The following is a 24,333-nucleotide window of genomic DNA, read 5'->3' on the forward strand; positions in this document are numbered from 1 at the left end:
GCCTCACTGGGCATGTGGGACCTTCCTCGTGTGGATTCCCCCCGTGTGCTGCGTGTCCTTCGTCCACCCTAACGCTGAGCACATGCAGCACACGTTAAAGCTTAAGACATGCAGCTATTAATTAGAGAAAACCGTGATATATTGGGTGAGATGAACTAAGAGCCTTGTGATTCACCAGTTTCAAGTGACACCCAGGGGAAACTGAGGAAGAAAAGATCTCCCATCCCTCCACTCGTGGGGTTATCAAGTGCTTTCTCACCTGGGGGGCAGAACTGATTTGGTTTAGGACTTGCCAGCCCTGCGTGACCTGGAAAAAAACCCCACTGGGTGCCTTGGCAGAGCAAACGTCTGCATGTACACCTGGCCCTGAGTGGGTATAAAAATATTTATTGGTCTGTATGTGCTCACGACAAGCATCTGGCTACGGGTTTGGGGTTTTATTCTGAGGCAGCAGAGCAGCCTCATGTCTCTGGCCATCCTGCAGCAAAGGATGAAGAGCCAGAGAGGTGAAGTGTCTCTGCGATTTAACCTGCCACGTCTCTCAACTGCTTTCTCAACTGCTTCTGAGTCCCCATAAAACCTCAGCCAGTCTTAAACCCCTGCTTAAAGTCTGCGGTCTGTTGTTTTTGCTGGCCTAAAACTGACACTGACCAACTAATACATGAGGGCGACATCAGATTTTGGTCTTTAGATGATGGGTTTTAGGTTTCCAAGCGAGCTGAAGCATTGCTTGTGCGGTGAGATCAGTGAGATGGCTGCAGCGGACTCCCTTCGCTCCCCAGGGAGATTTTATCCCTGTGAAACCTCTCCAGTCCCAGCTTTCACTGGGCTCCTGCTTTTCATCCCCATTTTAGCTCTGCAGGGGAGATCTGACTCAAACCACATCACTGGAGGCAATCTGGATTTCCCTCTCTTGCAAAAATTCAAGGAATTTTGCTTGGGGGTGGTGCTGATTCCTCTAGGTCGGGTGCGAAAGGAAGGCTCTGAGTGATAAAAACGGTTTTATCAAGTGGCAGCCAAGCAAAAGGAATCCTCTTTACTCACTGCAAGGGGCTACATTACCTTGTAGGATACATTGCCATTAAATTTTGCCCCAGAAAATGATGCAGAGTCAGAAGTTGCTTGGCTTGTCCATCTATCTTCCGTGGCTTCAGGCACAAATGCCTTTAGATACCGTATCTGATGAAACAAATAAAGAATTAATCTGCGGCATCCACCCGAGGCACCAGAAACGAAGGCTGCCTTGAGAACTCAACATTTTTTAAAGTACAGCAACAATCCAGCAAAGCAAAGGAGCCTACAGACACCCACAAACACCAGCCACCTACGGAAAAACGAGGAACTGGCACCGGTATTAAAGTTTTTCCCAAGTATTTTTGCACTTTTAAGGCAAAGTCCTGCCTGAAATTCAGCATTTCAAGGACTGCGACCGCCTGATTTCCTTCTGCTCCCTCTTAGTACAATAGATCTCCCAGAACCAGCAGGAAGAGGAAGTCAAAGAGTCTATTTTGGTGTTTTTTTTTAAAAGGGAAAAGATTTCATCATCGGTTTAATTTCTTCCTCTTCCACTTAAGAGCGAAGGCTCTAACCACCCATCCAAGCAGTTAAGCATTTCTATCAGATTTACCCTCTTCAGGTATCTTATTTACCACTTATTTAATTTATCACGTCTCTTTTTCACTGTCTCCCTGCTCCCTTGGAGGGATCCAACCAGTCTCCTCTTGTATTTTCAAACTCAAGCGACTCTTTTTTAAGGGATTTGCTGGAAATACACCAATTTACACCTTTTTTCTCCTCTCCCAATAAAAGGACACTTAGACTCTCGTCCCTGCCCTGGCAGTTAGGTTACATCTCCTCTCGTACATTATCACGCCACCTGTGTGACAAAATATCAAAAAAAAACCCCACCAAAAAATCAGAAAAATTCAATTTTAAAAGCTTTTCAGCCTGTCTCGATGGGTCAAGGGTCCACAGCCTGATTTCAGCTCGTGGCAAACGTGATCTCACCCCAAAGAGCATCACCTCAACTCCTCCCCAGCCCCATTTCTCACCAGAAATGCAGATATCACTGCTGTGTGCACGCTCGGGGTGTTCCCAGGGAAAAAAAAATACAATTATTGGTACGAAGAAACTTCTCTGACATGGAAGACAACTGGTGGGGAGTCAAAGAAATTGAGTTTGACAGACCTGTGTCTGCTCTGTGGGTAAAAATCAGCAGCAAAAAAATGAAGAGATGCGTGATGGAAAGCGTAAACCTACATTTTACTGCAAAGTGTAATTATAATTTTATTCTATATCATAGACAGATGTTACTTTAGGGCTTTCTTCATCTATAAAATGCTGCTTTTGGGTTTTTTAAAATTGGTATTATAGATTAGAAATCTAATCTGCGTTAGATTAGGCTAGAAATCTAAACTGTGTTATAGACAGTGCTACGTTCAAATTTACTTCATCTATAGATTAAAATGGTGTTACCTTCAGGCTTCCTTCATCTAATCTCTGTTATAAATTAGAAATTAAATTCTATAAATAAAAAAAAATCTAACCTGTATTATCAATTGTGTTAGAGATAGCGCTACGTTCAGATTTTTTCTTAATTTCTTAGGTTTAAGAAGACCCGAACGCAGCGTCACCTTTATCTACAGATTAAGAAAATAATTAATAAGAAGAAAATAATTAATCTGTACATTAAAAAACCCCACATGCTGCACCATCTCAAGATCTGGGGACCAGATCCCCTTCGTTAACTGCACTGGGAAGAGCCAGACTGATGTGGCCCAGCTCTGCCTTCTCGTCCAGCTGAATTATTCATGGCAACGTGGGGGAAAAAAAAAAAATCAAGAAAAATGCTTACTTGATTACTGTGATTAACGTTTACAGGCTTCGTTAGGCAAAGGTATAAATGAGATGGGGGAGGACAGACCTCGCTGGGAGGGTATCTAGCATGGAGAGGTTCAAATTCACCGGGATCACGCTCCCGGCGTTTGGCCGGATCCACGTGATTTTAATGCTGCCTGCCAAAAAAAAAAATCCTGTTGGGTTTTTGGTTATTTTTTTTTCTTTTTTCTTTTTTCCTGGGGAAGAGGCAGGAAGGGAAAGGGCTGCAGTGAGGCGTGGGAGCCGGCAGAGGGAACTGCCAGGCCAGGAGGAGGAGAGCAAAACCTGCAGGAAGACTTCTCCTTCTTCTACCCTAAAGCTGAGCTGGGGGAGATGGGGATGGAGGGGAGCGCAGCGGGTACTGGGGGCAAAAAACAGTCAGGAAAATTCAGTGTATGAAAAAGGGAACGTGGCCACGGGTCTGGAGGAGGAGGTCAGCCCCAGGTGGGACTGCTCACGGTGGGCAGAAGGAGAACAGGAGGATAAAGCCAACAGCTTTGTCAGGCACGAGGGAAGCAGAAAGCGGAGATGCCCCTCGCTCTGCAGAAGGAAAAACAAAGCACGAGAGCAGGGACACGGGCAAAGCCTGAAGATGGAAGGAGGGACTGCAGGCATGTTTGGTTTGGGATGGCAGCAGGGGCCAACGCTCACCTAAAAACGAAAGCAGGAATATTTCTGAGTTGAAAAGTGGGAGAAATTAATAACTGGGAACACACAGCGGGGCTGTCCCAGCACCAGCCTCCAAAAAACCATTCTGGGAGGGGAATAAAAAAGATCTAACGACGTGAAGGGGGTGGCATATGCAAGAAAATGCTTTTTATTTGGGCCGAAGGATTCTTTCAGGCTGGCTTAAACAGGCACGTGTTTGAAATAAGAGGCAGATCCGTGTGAGCAAGGCTGATGGAAAAGAAACTCCATCGAGGATTCACTTGATGGGGGCTGGACCCATCGAACGGGGAAACCTGAAGGTGAGACTCCACCACCCACCTTAAAGCAGCGACTGAGAAAAATCATGAGATCTGAACACAACAGCGGCTGCATTTGCAAGAAATCACCCTAAATGCTCCTTCTGTCTTGCCTCAGCCTAAATAAAAAGATTACTTAGAAGAAATTAATCTTTAAAAAAAAAAAAAAAAAAGGGAAATGAACGTTATCAAGTAATAAAGTGATTTTGTAGGGTTTTTTTTAAACTTTTGAGATGATGCTGGATGGCGTCTGGCGCTGCTGAAGCAGAAAAAGTTTTTGATTTGATTCTGAATTAGTGATTTTGGTGATGTTTAGCTAAGGATTTCAAACCCAACTGTTTGTATGGCACAGACAGGTTACAGCTGGATCCATCCCCAGCGACTTTCCTCTGATTTCAACAAAACAGAACTAACTCAAATCACTTTTAGAAGAGACACGAGGCTTTAGGATGCCCAAGCAGCAGAACGAAGCCGGTTTGGTCCCACTGGACCGCAGCACGAAGCTGGGGCAGAGTGGATTATCAACTCAATTTAATCCTCAATCCTGTTTCTGCTCGGAGAACCAGATCATCTCCACTCTCCGCGTGAACGAGGCGCGTGTGTGGACGCCAAAACCAGCGCGATTCGGTGGGCGAGAAGCAAAACTGGCTTCTAAAAATTTTGCAGAAAGAGCATCGCGTGCAAGAAAAGTCCTAAAAATGAAGTGATCTGCATTTCTTCGTGCTCTGGAGTGAGATAATCTGCTCCAAGAGGGTTGTACATCAGGGAAGCGACTGGTAAGTATGAACCAAACTGGTTTGGGGCTGAACATTCTCCCTCCTGGAAATCTCTTGGTTTTTCAGTCCCTCCCTGTGGTACTCGCCCCGAAGCGCCGACTCACTCCACCCACAGCCTAAAATCAACTTTTCAAACCTTTGCAGCACGCAAAAGCTGGGTTTTAAAGCAAAAAATAAAGTCGTGGGTGTGCAGGAGGAGGAGGGGTGAGCTGGAATTGGGTTGGTAAAGGCAAACCCAAGCCCCAGGATCCAAGCCAGGGACGGTGTCGCAGGAGAAGCGCAGGGCTATGAAACCTGAAACTGAAATTCATGGTTAAACTGCACGGAGAGGGATCTCACCCCAGGATACATTATCTACAAATAGCCTGGAAAAGGCGGCTAGGCTGGAAAATCCAGCAGCTGAAAAGAATAACAAATTTGTGGTGGCCAGCACTCCCTTTAATTCTGCCCCTGCTGAGCCAGGAGACGGGGATCAACGCGTGCAGCGACCATCCGGGGCCTTAAACGGACAAAAGGGAAGGGAGAGGTGACATTAACGGCCACCAGACACTTCCCAACCTCCCAATTTTTATTTTTACGCCATAATAACGGTGGTTTAGGCCGGTTTAGGTGATGTCTCTGCTGAACGCTGCTGGGAAAACGCAGCGGTTTCATCCCAACCTAAGATGTGGACGTTCAAACTGATGTTGTTAAAACTCCACCCGGAGTGTTCCCGGTGTCTGGCCCAGCACATGCTGCTCCCTGCGGGGGTAATTTTCCAACAACTCAACCTTGCTGTTGAAAGTTTTTCATCTGAAAAGGCCCAAGAAGCGGTTCTGCTTCCAGCTCCCGTGTTATTAAGCGCTATTTTTGTTTGTATAGCACAGCCAATGTGGGAGAGGATTAAAAAGGAGCATTTGCTCCTCAAGACCTGCTTGGTATTGGTTTAAAACAATTTTAATCCCAGCTCAGGAGTTTCTCTCTCCTGTTGTCCTTCACACAGCTCCCACCATCCTCAGTTTAAGGCGCCGCATGTTGAAGCCCCAACCTGAGCCAGAAAACCCACTCGAGGGGCAAATTCCTCCCCCGAATTCAGGCAGGGTGGACAAAACCAATTCTCCCCGTCCCCAAAACTCAAGGGCGGCACAAAGGATAAAGGTGTCGCATCTCGAGCATCCCGGGAAGAGCAGCTTCACCTCCCGCCTGCCACCAGCGACCTGCCACGAAGCTGCTCAAAAATCCCAGGGGATAAACCAGCGAGAGGGCAGCGCACCCTCCTCTGCTTTCTGGGAACCTCCCGGAGCGAGAGAGACAAAGCCAAGGGGCTGTCTGTCTGTCTGTCCGTCCGTCCCAGGCTGACAGCAACAAAGACCTGTGCACACACTGTAAAGAAACCTCATAAAACACTCCTGGAGATGGATTAGGACTGGCACGTGCCTCTTTCTCCCTCCCTGAGTCCCTATTTTGCTTTAAAGAGATGTTAATTATCCCCGTTAATGCGTGGAAACAGGGACCAGAGTCCTCCAGGATCATCCAGAATGAAGAATTAACCAATTCCACATGGGCACCCACGGTGATTTAACAAAGGGCAAGTTGGAAAGACCCAAATCAGGAAAAGATTTTTGATACTGATGTATTTACACACAAGCAGGGGGAATAAATTAGTTGGAAAATAAGGTGCTGGTGGTGTGTTGGTACTGGAAAACAATTTTTAAGAGGATAAAGGAAAAAGTCAAACCCTTGAATAGCTGCAAAGTATCTTACAGATGGAGAAGGGAAATCAAGGTAAGAAAATAAATGAAGGCTCTGCAGAATTAGGAAATTTTCCAAGGAGGAAAACACAAAATGAGATTTTTTCCTGAGCCACTGTTCTACGTCAAAAAAAAAAAAAAATCAACCCCCTACTTCCTATAGGGGGTAAAATAAAAGTACAAGGTGTTTTATTCTTATTTTTGTAAAAGGTGGTTATGTTTTTATTAAAAGAGAAGACAAAAAGAGGTAGTTGGGATCCTCTAATTCCTCCTGGAAAGAGATTTTAAAGCCTGGCAGCATCATTCTAAGGGTAAAAGGGCACTAACGCCGGGCACAAACACTGAGGCGACGGCTGCTCCCCTAATCCAGGTCTCAAAAATTATTTTCTCTCAGTATTTTCCAAGTCCAGGCTCAGTTTTGCTGCAGAACACACAAAGCAGCAGTCAGCAGAAGTTACCTGCGCGGGCAAGAACCGCACCATCCAAAATATCTTTTATTAATTAAGAGGCAGAACAGGAAACTTGTTTTCATCCATCATCATTAGGAGTATTCAGGACTGGATTGGAAAAACCAAACGAGGAAGGTGCAGAGCTTGACCTCATTCCCCAAGCCCAAGGATCACTTCTAGCAGAGGTTTGCTCCTGTGGCTGCAATTATTTGGGGGAAAAATAAAGCTTTGGGGTGTTGGAGTGCAGGTGGATTCATTCTGGACTGAGCTGGAGACCTTGACACAGGATGCAGTGGGACACCAAGAATAAAAAAATCCAACTTTTGCATCAAAACTGTAAATTTATGCCACGTTCATTGAATAGTTCAGGGTTTAGCTAGTGGGATTATCCCGCAGCACTGAAGTTTTTCTTTCAAAAAAAAAAAAAAAAATAGGCATTGAGAAGCATTTCTACAGCACCGTGGATTTTCAAGCAGCCCGGACCCGTCTCCATCCTACAGCCCATCGAGTGAATTCTGGTTGATTTATCCAAGACATTTCGTCTCTAAATTCCCAGACATGAGGGTGAAAAAAAATCCTTTTGTGCTGCCAGGTACCCGCAGCACAAGCCCCGGCCCCTTGGAAACATCTTCGGTGACATGAGAACAGGGTGGGTGCTGCAGTGGACCGAGGGAAGCCCCAGGACTGGCGTCTCCAGCAGCACAGACCAGATTTAGAAGTATTCTACCCTCAGACGCTCACAGTTTTAGTGCAATTCCTCCAAAAATAAGAGATGCCCAAAGCGGTGAAGACATTGGTGTATAAAAGTAGAGAGAAAAACCCCACCTTGACCTCTTCTTTTATATATTAAGGTGTAGAAATAGGTGTTTTTTAAAATACTGATTAATAAACACATATATTTCAGTCTTGCCTTAAACTCTTTTTGTTTTCCTCCTGCCACTTTGCTCTCCTGGCCAAACCGCTGCAGCTCTCCTTCCTCTGGTAATTTCAGAGCTTTTTCTACTCAAAATTATTTTATGAAACAGCACAAAAATTCCAAAATAGGATGCCGAGTATTTAAAAAGTAAATTATCTCTGAAATATCCCCTGAGATCTGTAGGTTGGGCGCCTACCATGAGGCGTAGGGGACGCAGCCTCCCCGCAGACCTCGAGCTATCGCCATTTACAGCAATTTCTGCAAGAAATGGGACGTTTCACCCCAGGAAATCCAAGGTCAAAGGCTCCAACTCCTCCGTAGCGTGGCCGCGTTCTCACCAGGCTCTCACAGAAACTCCCTCGGAGCAGCCGCGTGACTGCGCAGCGTCACCATTTCTGGTTTTTTATCGCCGTTTCTTTCTGCTCTAAGTGAATTTATTTACATCCAAAGAAAGACAATTTGCAACCCTTACCCCGCCACCTCGCTTCCCACCTCTGAGCTCTTTGCATTTTGATTTCTGCTTCATTTTTTAACCGTTTCCTGACAAAATGGGACCCCTGGCAGCCTGTGGTGGCTATCTGGGATCCGTCGGCAGCTCGGTGGCCCCTCGGCTCTACGGACAGTTGCCCGTCTCCGTTCTCAGGCCACAATCGGGGTGGGGGAAGGGAGTGCAAAGGGGATTTTTGTGTTTCCACCCGACCAATTCGGGCAGGCGGGGCACGGGGACAGTCCCACCACCAGCCAGACAGCTTTGTCTGGAGCAGGGCCAGGCCTCCCGCTGCCATCAGCAGCCCTAATCCCCACTGCTGCGGACGCTGACCTCTGCACCTACCTGGGATGGCTTTTTTTTTTTTTTTTACGCCCCCCCCCCCCATCCATGGCTTTTTTTTTTTTTTTTTACCCCCCTCTACCCCTGTGGACGTTACCCCAGTGTTTCCAGGCTGGTTTTAGCTCCACTGGTGCCTTTTTGTCACCCCACAGGATGTGTGGGGGTCGGATTCTACCAGCACTTCAGTCCCCCCCCCCCACCCTAAACACATCAGGTTTCCACGCCAGAAGAGTTTTATTTATTTTTCTGCCCTAAACCACAGGGATTCCCTCTGCTTTTGGGGACATCCCCACAGCTCAGATAGCAAGAAAAACATCTTCTGTTCAGTTTATTCCATTGTCCCCACTATTTTTTTGTGGGGAGAGGCTATTTTTAGGCTCGTTTTTCCATGGCTTAAAGGAAAAAAACGCAACGTTAAAGTGGAATTTGAGCAGTTTCAAGTTGATAAAACCTTAAAAAAGACACAGAACACGTGGTTGTGCATCACAGCTTCACAGTGAGTAAGAACCCGTCGCAACAACCATTCACGCTGTAAAGATTTTGCTGTATTTCAAAGAGCAAACAACTTTTATTGATTACCATCCTCCAATATTATTACAGAACTATTGATTAGAAAGTTAGGTTGGACAGATGAAGCAGCAGGAGACACCCAGAGGTGGTTTTGGGTAGAAATTAGGGTTTTACACATTATTTTACTGCAGATGTTTATGGACAATGGGTGTATAAACTGGCACATAAATTATTTGAAACTTAAAAGCAGCTCATGTTTGGTTCAGGCTCCCAGTTTTAAGGCAGTTTTGGAGCGACACAAAGTTCTCGGTGAATATTTTATCGGCTTTTCTCCCCTGGCTCAGAACAGTTGTATGTTTTAAGTTTACAACTCAAATAAATCCTCTTTGCACCCACGTGCAGCTTCCAAGATAACGCTGGGCCAGCTCCTTTTCTGCTGAAAAATGAATGATCCCAGAAAGAAAAAAACCCACACTTTAAAGGGTGATTTATACCAGAACTATTTGCTATCAAACGTTAAGCTAGACTTAAGGGATGAAGAGCCACTGCCTTAACCCTAAACTGCGCCCATCCCGTGGGATCAGTAGGGATATCCCCAGCACCACCAAGGGATGGGGCCTCTGTCCAAGATCTAAAAGGGGGAATTTAAGTTCCCCCCCCACGACACTGTCCAAGCCCATCGCTGACCCACCCTCCTGCAAGCCTGGCACCACGTCAGAGGCCCAGGGGGAGCAGGCTGTGCCCCCTGCAAGCCCATGGGGGTCCACGGGGGAGCAGACATCCACTCTCCAGCCTGTGGAGGTCCACAGGGGACTAGACTGTGCCCCCTGCAGCCTGTCAAAGTCCATGGGGGAGCAGGTTGTCCCCTCTGCAAGCCCATGGAGGTCCGTGTGGCAGCAGACTGTCTCCTGTACAACCCCACAGAGGTCCACAGGGGAGCAGGTTGTGCCTCCTGCACCTCATGGAGGTCCACAGGGTAGAAAACACCCACTCTGCGCTCCGTGGAGGTCCACGGGGAACTAGATCATGCCCGCTGCAAGCCTGTCGAGGTCCATGGGGGAGCAGGTTGTCCCCTCTGCAAGCCCATGGAGGTCCACCAGGCAGCAGACGTCACCCTGCAGCCCGTGGTGGTCACAGTGGAGCAGGCTGTCCCCTCTGCAAGCCCATGGAGGCCCATGGGGGAGCAGACATCCCCCCCTGCAGCCTGTGGAGGACCCTGTGTCGGAGCAGGTGGATGTGCCCCAAAGGAAGCTGTGACCTCGGGGGGAACATACAGTAGAACAGTTTGTGGAGGCCTGTCTCCTGTGGGTGAGCCCCCACGCTGGAGCAGAAGAGCACGAGGAGAAGAGGGAGAGGTGGAGAAATTCAGAGTGTCCAGCCAAGGTCAACCCCCAGAACCCTAAAGGGACCAACGAGGACATCCCCAACATCACCGAGTGACAGGGCTGCTGTCCAACAGCCCCAGATCTAGAGGGGTGAATTTAGAGCCCCCCCATGACACCACCCAAGCTTGGCACCGTGTCCTCCCCTGCCAGCACATCCCAAAGTGCCACCAGCTCCCGTCACGGCTGACGGACGGTGCCTGGGGACACGGATTCACACACTGGCACATCTCAGCGTAGCTGCCCCGTGCGTAAAGTCTAAACTAGTTGGCTGCTGGTTATCCGTAGTTAATTTACCAAGTCTGAGCCTCCCCCCAGTTATCCATTTCAAGACAGCAGCACCCAACCTTGTTATCCCAAACTCAGTCCCCAGAGCACCTGGTGCACCAAGGTGGATGGAGAAGATGGCAGAGCCTGGGGGTAGGTGACCACACAACTCAGAGTTGCTGAAGAGAAGTTTATCTAGTCTAAGTCAGAAAAATTACATTTTTTTAACCCATTCTACTATCAGTTTCCAACTACAGCGCCAGATTTAAGGATCTACAGGTACAACCCGAGCGTGAGGCTATTTCCACCCTTGAAGTCTGAGGACAGAAAAGATTTGACGCCCACTCTCTGCACCAGCCTAACGCTTGCAAGAACTGCTTTTTTCCTGGAAAAATGAAGTTTTGCGTTCCCCCTCCCCCCCTTTTTGCTTCTTGCTGTCCACTAACAAAAAAATCCTCAAGGTCAAGACACATTCCTAGAGTGGCTGGATATTTAAAATACAGCCCTTCCCACCTGAGACTTTAAAAAATCCAATTTCTCATCGTGTCTAGGCTATGTCCGTAACCATACACACCTTGGAGATTATTATTAGTAGTAGAGATAATAAATTATTGGAGATAATAAATCTCCATCTTCCCAAAATATTCAGATGTCACAAAGCCAACCAAATACTTATAAAGTACTAAATGAAACCACAAAAAAAAAGATTGTGGATTTGGGGTGATTTTCCCCGTTTACTGCCAAGCCTTTTAGAGCAAACTAACAGAAAAAAAACAACACTTAGAAAAGCGAGTTTTGGGTAGAGACACCAAAAATTGTCGCAGTTGTGTCCTGTTTTCCTGAGCTGGATGGAATATAAACCCCTGAGAGAAGGCAGCTCTGATGGGTGGCTGAGAAAGGGTCCCAAAACCACCCAAACTGAGCTGAAAGTGGCCAAATTCCAACTTGGTGACAGCCCAGAGGAGACCACCTGGCCTTGCTCAAAGTGTTGGCCAAGGGGAATGGGAGATACTGATATTCTGAAAAGCCAGAGAAATACACCAAGATACAGAAAACTCTGAATTATTTCACACTTGCCAGGCCTCTCCCTGACTCTGTGCTCTCGCCTCAGCTCTCCGCCGTTTTTGCCTCCTTTTTTTTTTTCCTGCTGGAATCAACTCCTTTGGTAAAGTGGATTTAAATTCTGCATCTAATGAATTATCAGGACAATTAAGTTTGATCCAGCCTTAATGAAGGTGAAGGTTTGTTTAAGCTGGTCTCTACCCATTCACACTGGCAAACTCCTAGTGGTAAATCCAGCAAATCCAGGGACACGTTCGCTGCAGCTCGTACAGGATTTACTCAATCCAAAGCACTCAAGAAGACAACGAGCACAGCTCATCCCCAGCTGGAATTAATTCCTGCAGCCCGGCTTTATATCACCTCCTAAATCCACCCCCCCCCCCAAGACATTACTGCCCCAAAATGCTGGAAATAAGCCACCCCCCATAAATCATGCACTTCGCACAGGAGTAAAATTCAGGATAATTACCTGAAATCAGAGTTGACCCTTTGAGGTGTTCGGTTCTTCTTCACCAGCTGAACCCTCTGACCTTCATTTTCGAAGCTACTATTGAAAGAAAGATCTGTAAGGAAAAGAAACGCCCGTTAAATCAGAATTACAGCCAAAAAAAAAAAAAAACATCTCTAACTTTCACCCTTTGCCTTTTTTTTTAAACTCCAAATTCTTAATTTTATTTGTAGGAAATGATATGTTTGAGTCGGAAAACCAGGAAGCTACGAGGATGAAAAACATCGTAAGGCAGATGTGGATGAGTGAAGGGATCCAAAACAATGGTCCAGACCACAGCGTGCTCACCTAGAAATTTAAATATACTGAGAAAAATTATTTAATTTGAGCTCACCAACCCAACAGACGACTTCTTGAGAGCTTCAACAAGCACAGCTCCGCTCCCTCATGGGAACCTTTCCCCAAACCAAAAAAACCCGAACCCCAAACCCGCTCTTTCTAACCCAGAAAGTTCTTTCCAGGACTTGGTTAAGCCAGTTCCAAGACCTGAGTTTAACTCAACGCCTGGGTCTGCTGTCCAGCTTTAGGCATCTCAAAGCCTGGTTTAACATCTTACAAGAGGTCTCAAACCCATGCACAGCCCCAGCACGAGAAGAGAAATCGCTCACGTTCTGGCTTTTCACAGAAACTACTGAAAAAAAAAAAAAAAATAAAATATCACCAAACACAAGATTTAAGCTTTTACCACAAAAAATGCTCTCTAGGAAGATGCTCGTAACCACAACCAATGACTTTTTAACATCGCTTGTGCTCGTGAAATACCACCACCACACCTCAGGACCAGCTCGTCTTAGAACCAATAAATAAATTAAACTATTAAAAAAAATTTTTTTTAATTTTCAGGGGTAGGAGAGACCCTAAAGGGATACAGGAGATGTGATGTTTGTTCCCTCAGCAAAGAGAATTCAGCACAAGAGGCCAAAGGACCAGGTTAACAGCTCTGACTAACTTTAAGCTTAGCTCTAGCAAGCAGGCGTGGAAAATTTAGCTCAGACTCACCTGCCCTCAGGTGAGAAATACAGAAGGTTGAAAGGGATGTCTGGAGGTCTCCTGCTCACAGCAGGACTGACTTCAGACATTCAAACAGGTTGCTCAGGGCTTTGTCACACCACAGCAATTACTGCCAGGTTTTAATTGACATTTTAGTGCTGGTTTTCCAGAGGTTAAGCTGATCTTATGAGTGTCATACACTTTACTCGGTGTTTGCTGACAGTTTGGCTTCCTAACAAAGCCCATCCTGGAGGAAGGTGGACACCAAAGCAGCTCAGAGGATAAAACACAGACCAAACTGCACTCAAGCTACTCAGAGGATAAAACACAGACCAAACCTTGCACCCAGGCTACTTGGGGGATAAAACACGGACCAAACTCTGAACTTGGGCTACTCAAGAGGATAAAACACAGACCAAACTCTGCACTTGGACTACTCAAGAGGATAAAACACAGACTAAACTTTGTACTCTGGCTACTCAGGAAGACAGAACATGGGCTAAAACCTTGCACCCAAGCTACTCAGAGGATCAAACACAGACCAAACCTTGCACCCAAGCTACTCAGAGGATCAAACACAGACCAAACCTTGCACCCAAGCTACTCAGAGGATCAAACACAGACCAAACCTTGCACCCAAGCTACTCAGAGGATCAAACACAGACCAAACCTTGCACCCAAGCTACTCAGAGGATCAAACACAGACCAAACCTTGCACCCGGGCTACTCAGAGGATCAAACACAGACCAAACCTTGCACCCGGGCTACTCAGAGGATCAAACACAGACCAAACCTTGCACCCGGGCTACTCAGAGGATCAAACACAGACCAAACCTTGCACCCGGGCTACTCAGAGGATCAAACACAGACCAAACCCTGTACCCAAGCTCATTAAATACTCCCAGCACTATTTCTTCTTGGAGATGATCCAGCAGCTCCCTGAAGGCAGGAAAATCCACCAAAAGCTTCAATCACCCAGCAGGGTTGTGAGCTTCTGCCCACCTGCATTTTCTGATACAACTTGTGGTCTGTTTTGGCCACTTTTGGCTTTTTATTAGTGATTATAATAGCAACTGATGTCACCTACCTGGCCACGGTCAAGGTCCTGCCCATGGGTTGGGGCAATCCCAAGCACAAATCCAGGCTGGGCGAGGAGGGGCTGGAGAGCAGCCCCAAGGAGAAGGACTTGGGGGTGTTGGTGGGTGGAAAACTGCCTGTGAGCCAGCAACGTGCACCCACAGCCCAGGAAGGCCCCGTGTGCTGGGCTGCACCCAGAGCAGGGTGGGCAGCAGGGCGAGGGGGGGATTCTCCCCTCTGCTCCGCTCTGTGAGACCCCCCTGCAGGGCTGGGTCCAGCTCTGGGGGCACCAACAGCAGAAGGACACGGACCTGCTCGAGCGGGGCCAGAGGAGGCCACGGAGATGCTGGGGGGGCTGGAGCCCCCCTGTGAGGACAGGCTGAGAGAGCTGGGGGGTCAGCTGGAGGAGAGAAGGCTGTGGGGAGACCTTAGAGCGGCCCCCCAGGGCTGAGAGGGGCTGCAGGGAAGGGGGGGGGACTCCTGGTCAGGGGTGTAGGGATAGGATGAGGGGTGATGGTTTTAACTGAAAGAGGGGAGTTTAGATCTGATATCAGGAAGAAATTCTTCCCTGTGAGGGGGGTGAGGCCCTGGCACAGGGTGCCCAGAGAGGCTGTGGCTGCCCCCTCCCTGGAAGGGTTCAAGGCCGGGTTGGACGGGGCTTTGGGCAACCTGGGCTGGTGGCAGGTGGCCCTGCACGGGGCAGGGGGGGTGGGACTAAATGATCTTTAAGGTCTCTCCAAACCAAACCAGTCTGTGATTCTATAAACCCCCAAACTCCGTTAGCATTGCTCTTCCACAAGTATCTCCATGAACGCCACCAATTACAGTGATATCACTAATCACGTTATCTGATAACACAAACCAGATTAAATCTCAAATACAGGTTGTTTTTTCTTTGCAAATACTATTCTTCCCCCCCCCCCAGCTAGCAACAGCCACAGCCTTGAACAGATGCAGAAGGGACTTGCTTTCATCTCTGGTTCCCAAGAATCAAACTCGGCAGCTTGGAGGAAGAAGCCATTTGTTTAAACAAAAATGTATTTTAGAGTAGTTAGATATACAGAAATAAATAATAAATACATTTGTAAAAAGTAGGGTTTAATTGTGTGTTCAGTGGCCTTTAAATTTCCTTTGGAAGGGGGTGGAAAGGAGCAACTCTTCCTTCAGCAGCAGAATTCACAAGTTTCCTACAAAAACACTCCCACAGCAAAAGTATTGAAAAAAATAAATCCATTTTTTCAGTCTTCTAAAACTCTACACGATTTGACCACTGTAGCACCAGTAATTTAAGTTTTCTGACTTGTTTAATGAAATTTTCTCCCTCATCCTCTGTACTGTTCCAGCAGTTAAACCCCCCAAGAGCAGCACTTAAGAGGAGAAAGATGTCAGATCTCCTAGTGAGGTTTGCAACTATAAACTAAAAATTGGCGATTTAAAAGGTTTAGGTTACCAAACTTTGCTGGTTTTTCACCCCCATCAGGATAAATCTGAAGGAGCAGGTACCACTTCCAGGCTGGGAATCACGTTAACTTGGGGGGAAAATTATTTCAATCCTGATTAATGTGTGAATTTAAGTCAAGACTTGAAGCGTACGGGGTGTAGATGATGTCATAAAAACTCTAAAAACAGTGAAAATAAGGAGTTTTCTCTAAAGAAAGGCTAAGATCAAGGAAAAAAAGCCTGCAATACCAGCAAACAATTCATGTGGTATCTGAAAACAGTTACCAATGCCAAATGCCAATCAAGAAGGTTGGCATTTATAATTTCATCATTGTTAAATTACAAAGTTTTCTTTAAAATTTCACTTTTTCCAGCAGATCCTGACTTTTTAATATTGATTTAGTGAAATTCAAGGTATTGTACAAAATGCCTGGTCACCTGCTCTTCAGAAAGAGACATTTATGTATGGAGAAAAAAAAAAGCATTTCTAAAAAATAAAAATAAAAATAAAAAAATCACAAACCCCAGCATTTCTATGTTTGCTAAAGGAAAGAAACCCCCATCCTGCAGCATCCCAGGATTTCAGGTGATGGTTTCTCTCCCGACTAAACCGACCGCACGGAGCAGATCTCAAATTTCTGGACAAGCAAAGACTAACGATGGGCACCGAACAAGTTACAACCACTCCAGGTCCTCTCATACCCCAGAAATATCTGTATTTAATCACCTCCACATTCAATTTTATACTCAAAGCATGTACATAATCTTAATATGATGACTCTTCGGAGCTAAAATTACTAAAATTATTTTACGGATGTTTTAAGCATTCTTACATTTTCCACTAAAATTCACCCCTCAGCTCCTCCTAAGTCTCCCCCAATTTTTCCAGTACTTTCTGCTAGTGAGGAACTTCCTAACAGAAAATTGTGTTTGTCCCCACCTAGAAGCTCCTATTTTAAGCAGATTTAGAGACTTTAAATCCATCGAGGTTGCATCTATATTCCTCTAACATCCGGGAGGAGGCGAGACAAGCACTCACCTAGCACGGAGAGGAGCTTCAAACTCTTGTAGGAAAGCAAAAAAAACCCCAACACACACCCCCTTTGGAGCCAGGCCAAGGAGATGAAAACGATCGCAAAAAGGCGGATTTAGATCCCGCCGAGGCTCACTGCTCCCTCAGCCCCGGATCTGCAGAGCAGGGAAGGTCTTGGCTCTGTCCCACCGATGTCTCCACCTCTGATGGCCATTCTGGGACAACTCGCTAAGCTCCATGGCTCCCCAGGAGCTTCCACACGTCTCAAGTTTGGGTCAACCTCAAAAGATTCCCCATTTCAAGGTTTCTACACTCTTTCTTCACTCCTGAACTTCTCACCGCGCCACCAGCGTGGCTCTAAGAGAAGCATCGGAGCAGAACACCCTCATAAAGACGTTGTCTTCCAGCTAGAAACTGATCTTTACCTCTCGAGTCTCTTCTCTATTTAAGTGGCTGAGAGGAGGCCACTGCCCAGAGACAGCCCAGGCTTCAGCGTCTCACCTCCGTGGGACAGAGCAGCCCTGGCTCGCCACACAAGGCCACCCGACTCCACGCCTGCCAAAAAACAAAAATAAAATCAACAACTGAGAGCAGATATCTTCCTAAAAACACTTATTTTGTCTAAGGAATCTTATCTCCACAAAGGCTGCTGGAGCAAACGAAGGCTGCGCTCTGTGGGATCATCCAGCTCCAGGAGAGAAGAAAAAAAAAAAAAAAAAAAAAAAAAAAAAAAGACAGTTCAGTTGAAAACAAGCAAGAGACTCAGTATTTTCCACGTGCTGCAGTTGGATTTGGCTCACCCCAGGCCACTGCTAATGCTCTACCACCAAAAGCCCCTGCCAGGATTTCAAAGTGTGTAGAACTGAGTATTAAAACCTCCGTTTCCCAGAAAATCAGGAGGGGAAAATCCACCTGAAACGAAGAACAGTCAAGAAAATACACATCTCTTGTTTGTGATAATCGTCACAAAATAAATTCCAAGGACGTGTTGGGTCCAAATCTTTAGGCGAGTGCAGAAAACTGCTCCAGGAAGCACCACATAGGCCAGTGGCCACCAATTCCTTCTGGCAAACGCCCTCTGATTTTTTAAGAGCCACAGAAGCCCGTGCAGCTCTGCCGTAAGGCAGCAGAAAGCTGAATTTCAGCTCCACAGATACACACATGCCCCTTCTATACGTTTTCTCAGCTTGCAGCCACATGCTTTATCTCAGCCCCCCAGATCTGAATTAATTCATCCACCTAACAAGCCTCGCTCCGGAGGCTCAGACACGTCCAAAATAGATTTTTTAATTAATTAATGCTTCCCAACTTCTCGCACGGAGCCATTTTTGTCCCTTAATAGTTGTGGTTTGTACTGAAAGTCCAAATTCTTTCGACTTTGGCGCTCCTTTAGCAACGCCCCGAGTTTGACACTCGAATGAGAAGCGGTGACCGAGCGACCCTTGATCCACAAGCCCTTCCCAACACTGCAAACAAAGGGAAATATTGAATTTCATCCAGGAATTGAACGTGAAAGCTTCAGTACAAGATGGTTTGTTTGCAAAGTCGCTGCTGAATCGGTCCTTGATACTAACTGAATGCAAAGAGTTGACTTGAGGGAAAATAAAACCTGGTTTTGCTCTATATACCAACTTTTTTCTCTTTTTTTTTTTTTTTTTCACTGCACAACCAGGATCTTCTGTACTGAAAACAACCACTGAACCGATAAAAGATACGAGTGAGCGCAGGCGCCACCCGATTGCACAACTGGAGAGCTGCCTTATCGCTCCCTTTGCTTTCACAAACCATGTAAACACCAAACGGAGAAGCGAGGCAGGAGGAAACGGGGAGGATTGAACTAAAACCATCACTGCCACAAGTCCAGGATGGCCACTCTCACGCTGCTTTGTGGTCAGAGGAATAAAAAAAACCCAACCGTTTTTGGTACCCTGTTCACCTGGATATCCAAATTTCCACCCCAGCACCCAAAGTCAAGGGTGGCCACAGACCCAGCCACGATCCCCACAATGTTACTGGGACTGTCCCAAGTCCATACGTTGGATATCGCTCACTCGGGGCTGTGCGGGCTGAAGCCGAGGATGAAGCTTTTCCTAAGAAGAGCTAGCAAAATAGCTATTTTTGCTATTTATTGATAATAAATTTATGGATAATAAAATAGAACAGGGAGTTACCAGTGGTTTGGATACCAGGCAAAGTTCCCTTCCCCTCCCTTAACCCAATCTCAGATGCCTTCCTGTGTTCCCAGAGCTGCAGACACCAGCACTAAACACTTTTTAAGTGTTTAAATAAACCTGTGCCTGGATGAAGCCTAATCAGGAGTGAACTTGCATCAAATTACGTCTGTAATTTCTGTTCTATAATACTCAGGCCTGTGTAATATCCATTAGCTGCCAAAAACACAGCAGCACTCAGGGCAATACTCCAGTGCCAGCTCCAAATATGCCCACGGCCTTTTAATTTGAGGGTAAACCCCACAATTTTCTACAGCAGAACTCTGCAAGAGTTACTCTGATTTTCAAGCAAGGAAATACATAGAAAGAAGTCAGCTGTTTTAACAAAACCAACAGGAAACAAGCACAAACACAACCACGTTATTTGCTCATCAAACCAGTTTGCTTCTCTGAGCGGAGGATTTCTGGTATTTACGGGCGGGGAGGACATGGATGAGTGATACCCCACAACCAGAGTCAATGGTGGAGTTAAAGCTATTGTTAAACCTGGCAAACCCTACTCAAAAATCAACGGGTTTGGTCATATAGGCAAGGTAGGAGGTAATTATAGATGAAGTAACAGGCACTTTAGTCCCCATCAGGCAAATGCAGGAATCCAACGCACCATACAAGGCAAATCCAATCGATGAAGCCAAGAATCCTGCTTAAAATAACATCTTATAACATAAAATCCATTTTCAGAAATGCTTAAAAATTTCTCCTGCTTTTAATACTCCCTAATTTCCTCTATATCCTCTAAATAAACTCCCACTTGAATCCGCATCTGAGTCTGTATCAGATTTCCCCCACTTTTCTAGCGAGTTACAGATACTTGAAGTTTTTTGCAAAAGCAGAGGCTAATTTCTCATTCTTGAGATGAATGGAACAAGCTTCACCCCATCCCATTCAGCAGAAGCGTAATTTAAAATTAATAACATCAATTTAATAGAGACTAAACTGCTTAAACATGCTAGGTATGAGATTTCATTCAGGTCACTGACCAGCTTACACGCTGCAAGCAAGTATCAGCGCTCCGTAGCCTGGAAAGAGTTTTCCAACAAGCCCAATTTATCCTCAAATCCTTTAATTAACGGCAGGAGAAGCAAAGTATCCAGCTACAGAGATCCACAGATTCCAAGTGCAACTAAGCCACAGGGATGGAAGAAAGTTGTAGGCTGTCACCTGGTCAGGAGCTGCAGGTTGATGAGGCTTTACCCTGAGAATTAAGCAGTTTGTATCTGAGAAGGGTTTGTGCCCCCAAAATCCTCCTCTCCCGACCCAAATCAGAGCCCACCTCCCTCCAAGCACCCTCATTCTAGAATTTGCTTTAATATTGTTGCTACCAAAAGGCTCAGAATTAGCAGAAGTTTATCTAAGATCAATTCAAGACCCCGAGCAATCGGTCTCGGATCTTCAAAGCACATGAACCTCGACCACGAAGCAGAAGTCACAAATATATCTCAAAAAAATTTCTGGTAAACAAGCAAAGCAATTAAAAAGCAAAGCCGACGCATCTCAAACATCATGGTCTTTTCTGAGCAGCTCAAGGCACCAGGAGTTTTAAGGGCACTTTGGCCAATGACACCCAACCCCGAAGTGATGAGCTTCAACCCCAAACTCGGCCACGGCATCTCCCAAAGCCACCCAAAAGCAACTCGACGCCTCGTGCCTTCCCAAAACCAGTTATTTTATCCTGGGCCCAGTCACATTGCACCTCAGAATCACGGTCTGGGCTCACAGTACAAGGCTCAGAGTCTGAGAAGACCCAACTACAGCATCGATTATTTTCTTTCAAGGATTAAGAAGCTAAAAAAAAGCTGCAAAAGGAAAACCAGATGTAAATATTCCAAAGTATTGCATCAAAAAAAGCACTGAGGTGGTTTTATATTCAAATTTCTGTCTGGTCAAGAGACTCACAGACTAACCGATCCCAGAAATTAACCCGTTTCCTTTCTCTTAATTGCAGAGACGGCCTTGAAAGACCTGAAAAAGCATAAGTTTAGAAAATATTAGCAGCTGCTGGTTTTGTTATTAGAACAAGTCTGATACAGAGCCGTTAGAGGAGCAGGACTTTCTCCTCCTTCCCTCCCTCAGCGCGCTCACCCACGACCAGAAGCTATCTTTAGCACCAAGCTGCAGCTAGAAAAGCCAACTTTTAATCCATTAATTGGTAATTTGGTACCAATGATTCTCGACGGAGCTGAGCATACGAAGCCACCACATTTTATAAACCACATAAAAATTAATTCAAGAGTTTACAGCCAGAACAATCAACACCAACCTCAGCACTGATCCAGGAGGGAAGACATTTCGTGCAGCAGGAGGCTGCAGGGCCGGTAGCGTGACTAACGCCCGGACAAGTCGGGCGACGTAACATGGAGAGCACATTTCTACTCCCACTTAAATTAAAATGGGAGCGAGCGACTCAGCAGAGAAGAAAACCCAGTGATCCACTTCAGGGTCAGCGTGCCCCAAGCACAAGCGCGCTGCTAGAAAAGAGCTGCCAGCAGCAACAAGCTCCTCATGAATTAAACAGGGATTTTTTAGAAAATCGTCAGGCTAACGAGTAACTCAAACTCACTTGTAAATCACTCCGTCACCAACAATAAAATAAACTTTCTCTGGCGAGGTGGGGAAGGACACATCCTCCTGGGTATGCTCAGAGTTGCAGGAAGAGACGATTATTCAGTGCTGAGACGTTCCTGCTAATCCTCGCCACGGAGTAAATTACCCATTTCAGCCTAATTGAGCTCGTAGGTGAGGTCAGACAACTCAGATGTCACATGGCAAACACCCCGAGCTCACGTTAACTGTGCTGAGGAGCATGAGAAACTTCCCCAAGATCTTAAGTTCAAGTTCTACAGGTCTTGGTTCAACCACAGCAACCCCTCACAGACCGATCTGGTCTTCCAACCATGCGAATGAACCCAGGGGATATTCCAGGGTAGAATACCGAGGCAGTTTGAGGTTCATGAAGTGATTTATTAGCGTGGAACAAGTCAACAGGCTTCTGAAGAGCCAGCCAGACGGTGAGAAAGGGCACCTCCATCCCGTGACAGGAGATAAGGAGATGGGAGAACCAGGAGCACATCAAACATCTGCTCCCCCATCTCCAGTAAAAAAAAAAAAAAGTGAGTGACCCTTTGCAAATCCACCCTCCACCCCTCCAAAACACGCTCAGGAACAATGATTATTCAATATAATTCAAGACCCCCAACTTTATTAGGGACTTACTTTAAGTTGTTGCCTGCTCATCTTCTCCCTAACATTAAAAAGTTGCATCTTGGCTCTTTTCTTGGACCTTTTCTGGTGGTTTTCTTTTTGCAAACAGCAAGATCATTCATCCCTTTTCCTACACTATTTTTCAAGCGTACTGAAGAAACAGAGGTGTAAACAGATGGACCTTCCTCCACGTTCCTACCTTGAGACTCTTAATAAATTGTTAATCCACAGAGGTTATCAAACTCCTTAAGCTTAGTTTTAAAAGAAACCAGTTAAACCTAAGGATGCCTCAGGGTATTTTACCAATATCGGGACTTAAAATGAACACTGAAAAGCCAATTTCCTTCTAAAAGTCAGGTTGACCATAAGGATTATGATCCTACATTGAAACGTCAAGTCTAAAATAATCTCCCCTTTAGGCTAGGCTTTTTTAGAAACACATTTTGGGCTCCAAACCTCTCGGTATCAGCTTTGCAACAACTACGCTTTGCCCTGCAGCTGAATTCTCGTTCCTCTTCAGCCCACGTCTGGAGATACCGAGACCACAACTGCTCAGCATCGCATTTTTCAGGCGCTATCAATAGTCCACAAGAACACGGGGCTCCCGAAGAAACTGAACTGGAAGCTGAGGTAAGAAAGGACAAGCCAAGGTCAGATCAAAAATAGCCCATTAAAAAAAACAAGAAAAAGAGAAGGCAAACCAAAAATGTTTTTAAAATGTGAAAAATGCAGTGCCCTTAACTGGTTCAATCTGTGCCGAGACAGAAAAAAAATATATTAAAGCCAGCAGGGTAGTTAAACCAGTTAAAAGCAAAGCTGTTAGGCTCAGGAGGACATCAGACCACATCTAAGACCTAGAAGTTATTCCGAGTCCTGTTAAAAGTAGTATTTGTTAAGCAAAGGCCTATTTTACACAGTTGCATGGCTCCGAAGAAGATGATCTCCCCAAAAAACTGCTCCAAACACCCTGTCTAGTAACGATGTGTCGCTCTCAGCCCCTTGTACGTGAAAATGGGTGTCAGAAGCCACCAAAGGGCTCCAGAAATTCACCTTTTTCCTCCTGGGGCTCTCAATCAGTTGGAATTTTTCCCCTGGGCTAGAAGATTGCTCGGCAGCTTTGGAAACAAACATCCGTCAACAGGCACAAGGTCAGGCCCATCTGTAAATACGTTGTCTCCGACTCCACAGCAGGAATAAGCAGCAATCTTGTTTTTCTTGTAACCTGATATGGTTTTTACAGGGAATTCTTCTGTCCAGGACAGCATCCAGCCCTAAATGCAGGCAAGGAGAAGCAGTAAAAGGCTCTTCACTACCTTTATTCTACAATCAGACCCTGCTCTGTTGACCCCGTGCTCAGAGATGTCCTACTTTACCAGTTTAGATGCTCAACTTTGCTAGTAACAGCGTAAGAAATCTTATTTTTCCCCCTTTTCACCCTTTATCCTCCTTTTCCCCAGCTCATACCAGTGACTCCCAGTGGGTGTTCAGAAGCAGAAAGCACCACTTCCACAAGAATAAAAAAAAAAAAAAAAAAAGGGAAGAGCTTAAGCTTTGTCCTGCAGAACAGCACCACACCTTTGCTCTTCCCCCCCCCAGGGGGAAGCGGATTGTGCCCAAATTAACTCTAATTACACCCCAATTCAGTAGGAAAGGATCCCGCCGGGGTTTTGGGAGCAGCATGAAGTTGGGAATTGCCTCAAATACATCAAAAAAATCACGGTGAGGCTTAGTTTAGAGCTAGCAGCGAAGCTCAAACCCTATTTTTAGTGTTCATCCCTTTTCCCCATCCCCGAATGACTCCCGAGCTCCCCAAACCAGAGCCAGATGTCGAGTATCGAGCGCAGCCGGGCTCATGTTTCACAAGCTGGGTCGGTGCATACACAGACATGGTGGAAATCCACCTACAAATTCAAAAAAAAAAAAAAAAAAAAAAAATCCCACAAACCCCAACCACAAACATCTCGGGTGACCTTTGGACCAGCGATTTGCACTCTAATCCCATCCTCCCCCCAGCAGTATTAAACTCTGAACTCCGAGAAGCGCCTTTACCTACGCTCAGCAACGTAATAAAGAGGCAGCTTGGACCATAA

General features: G+C 46.0%; 1 protein-coding gene across 2 annotated transcripts in view; it reads right to left on the bottom strand.

The window, feature by feature from the left end:
* Window positions 1–24,333, bottom strand: part of BRD4 (bromodomain containing 4) — an 84,015-nt gene that overhangs the window by 48,951 nt on the left and 10,731 nt on the right. For both annotated transcript variants that reach the window (XM_074929975.1, XM_074929974.1), the window contains exons 2-3: window positions 12,233–12,326; window positions 1,063–1,179 (exon numbers count right to left, since the gene is read on the bottom strand). In XM_074929975.1, coding sequence (XP_074786076.1) covers window positions 1,063–1,082 — 20 coding nt within the window. In that variant the 5' untranslated portion in view covers window positions 1,083–1,179; window positions 12,233–12,326. The remainder of the gene's footprint in view (window positions 1–1,062; window positions 1,180–12,232; window positions 12,327–24,333) is intronic.

Source organism: Athene noctua, chromosome 31 (genome assembly GCF_965140245.1).
Source record: "Athene noctua chromosome 31, bAthNoc1.hap1.1, whole genome shotgun sequence".
Taxonomy (NCBI): Eukaryota; Metazoa; Chordata; class Aves; order Strigiformes; family Strigidae; genus Athene; species Athene noctua.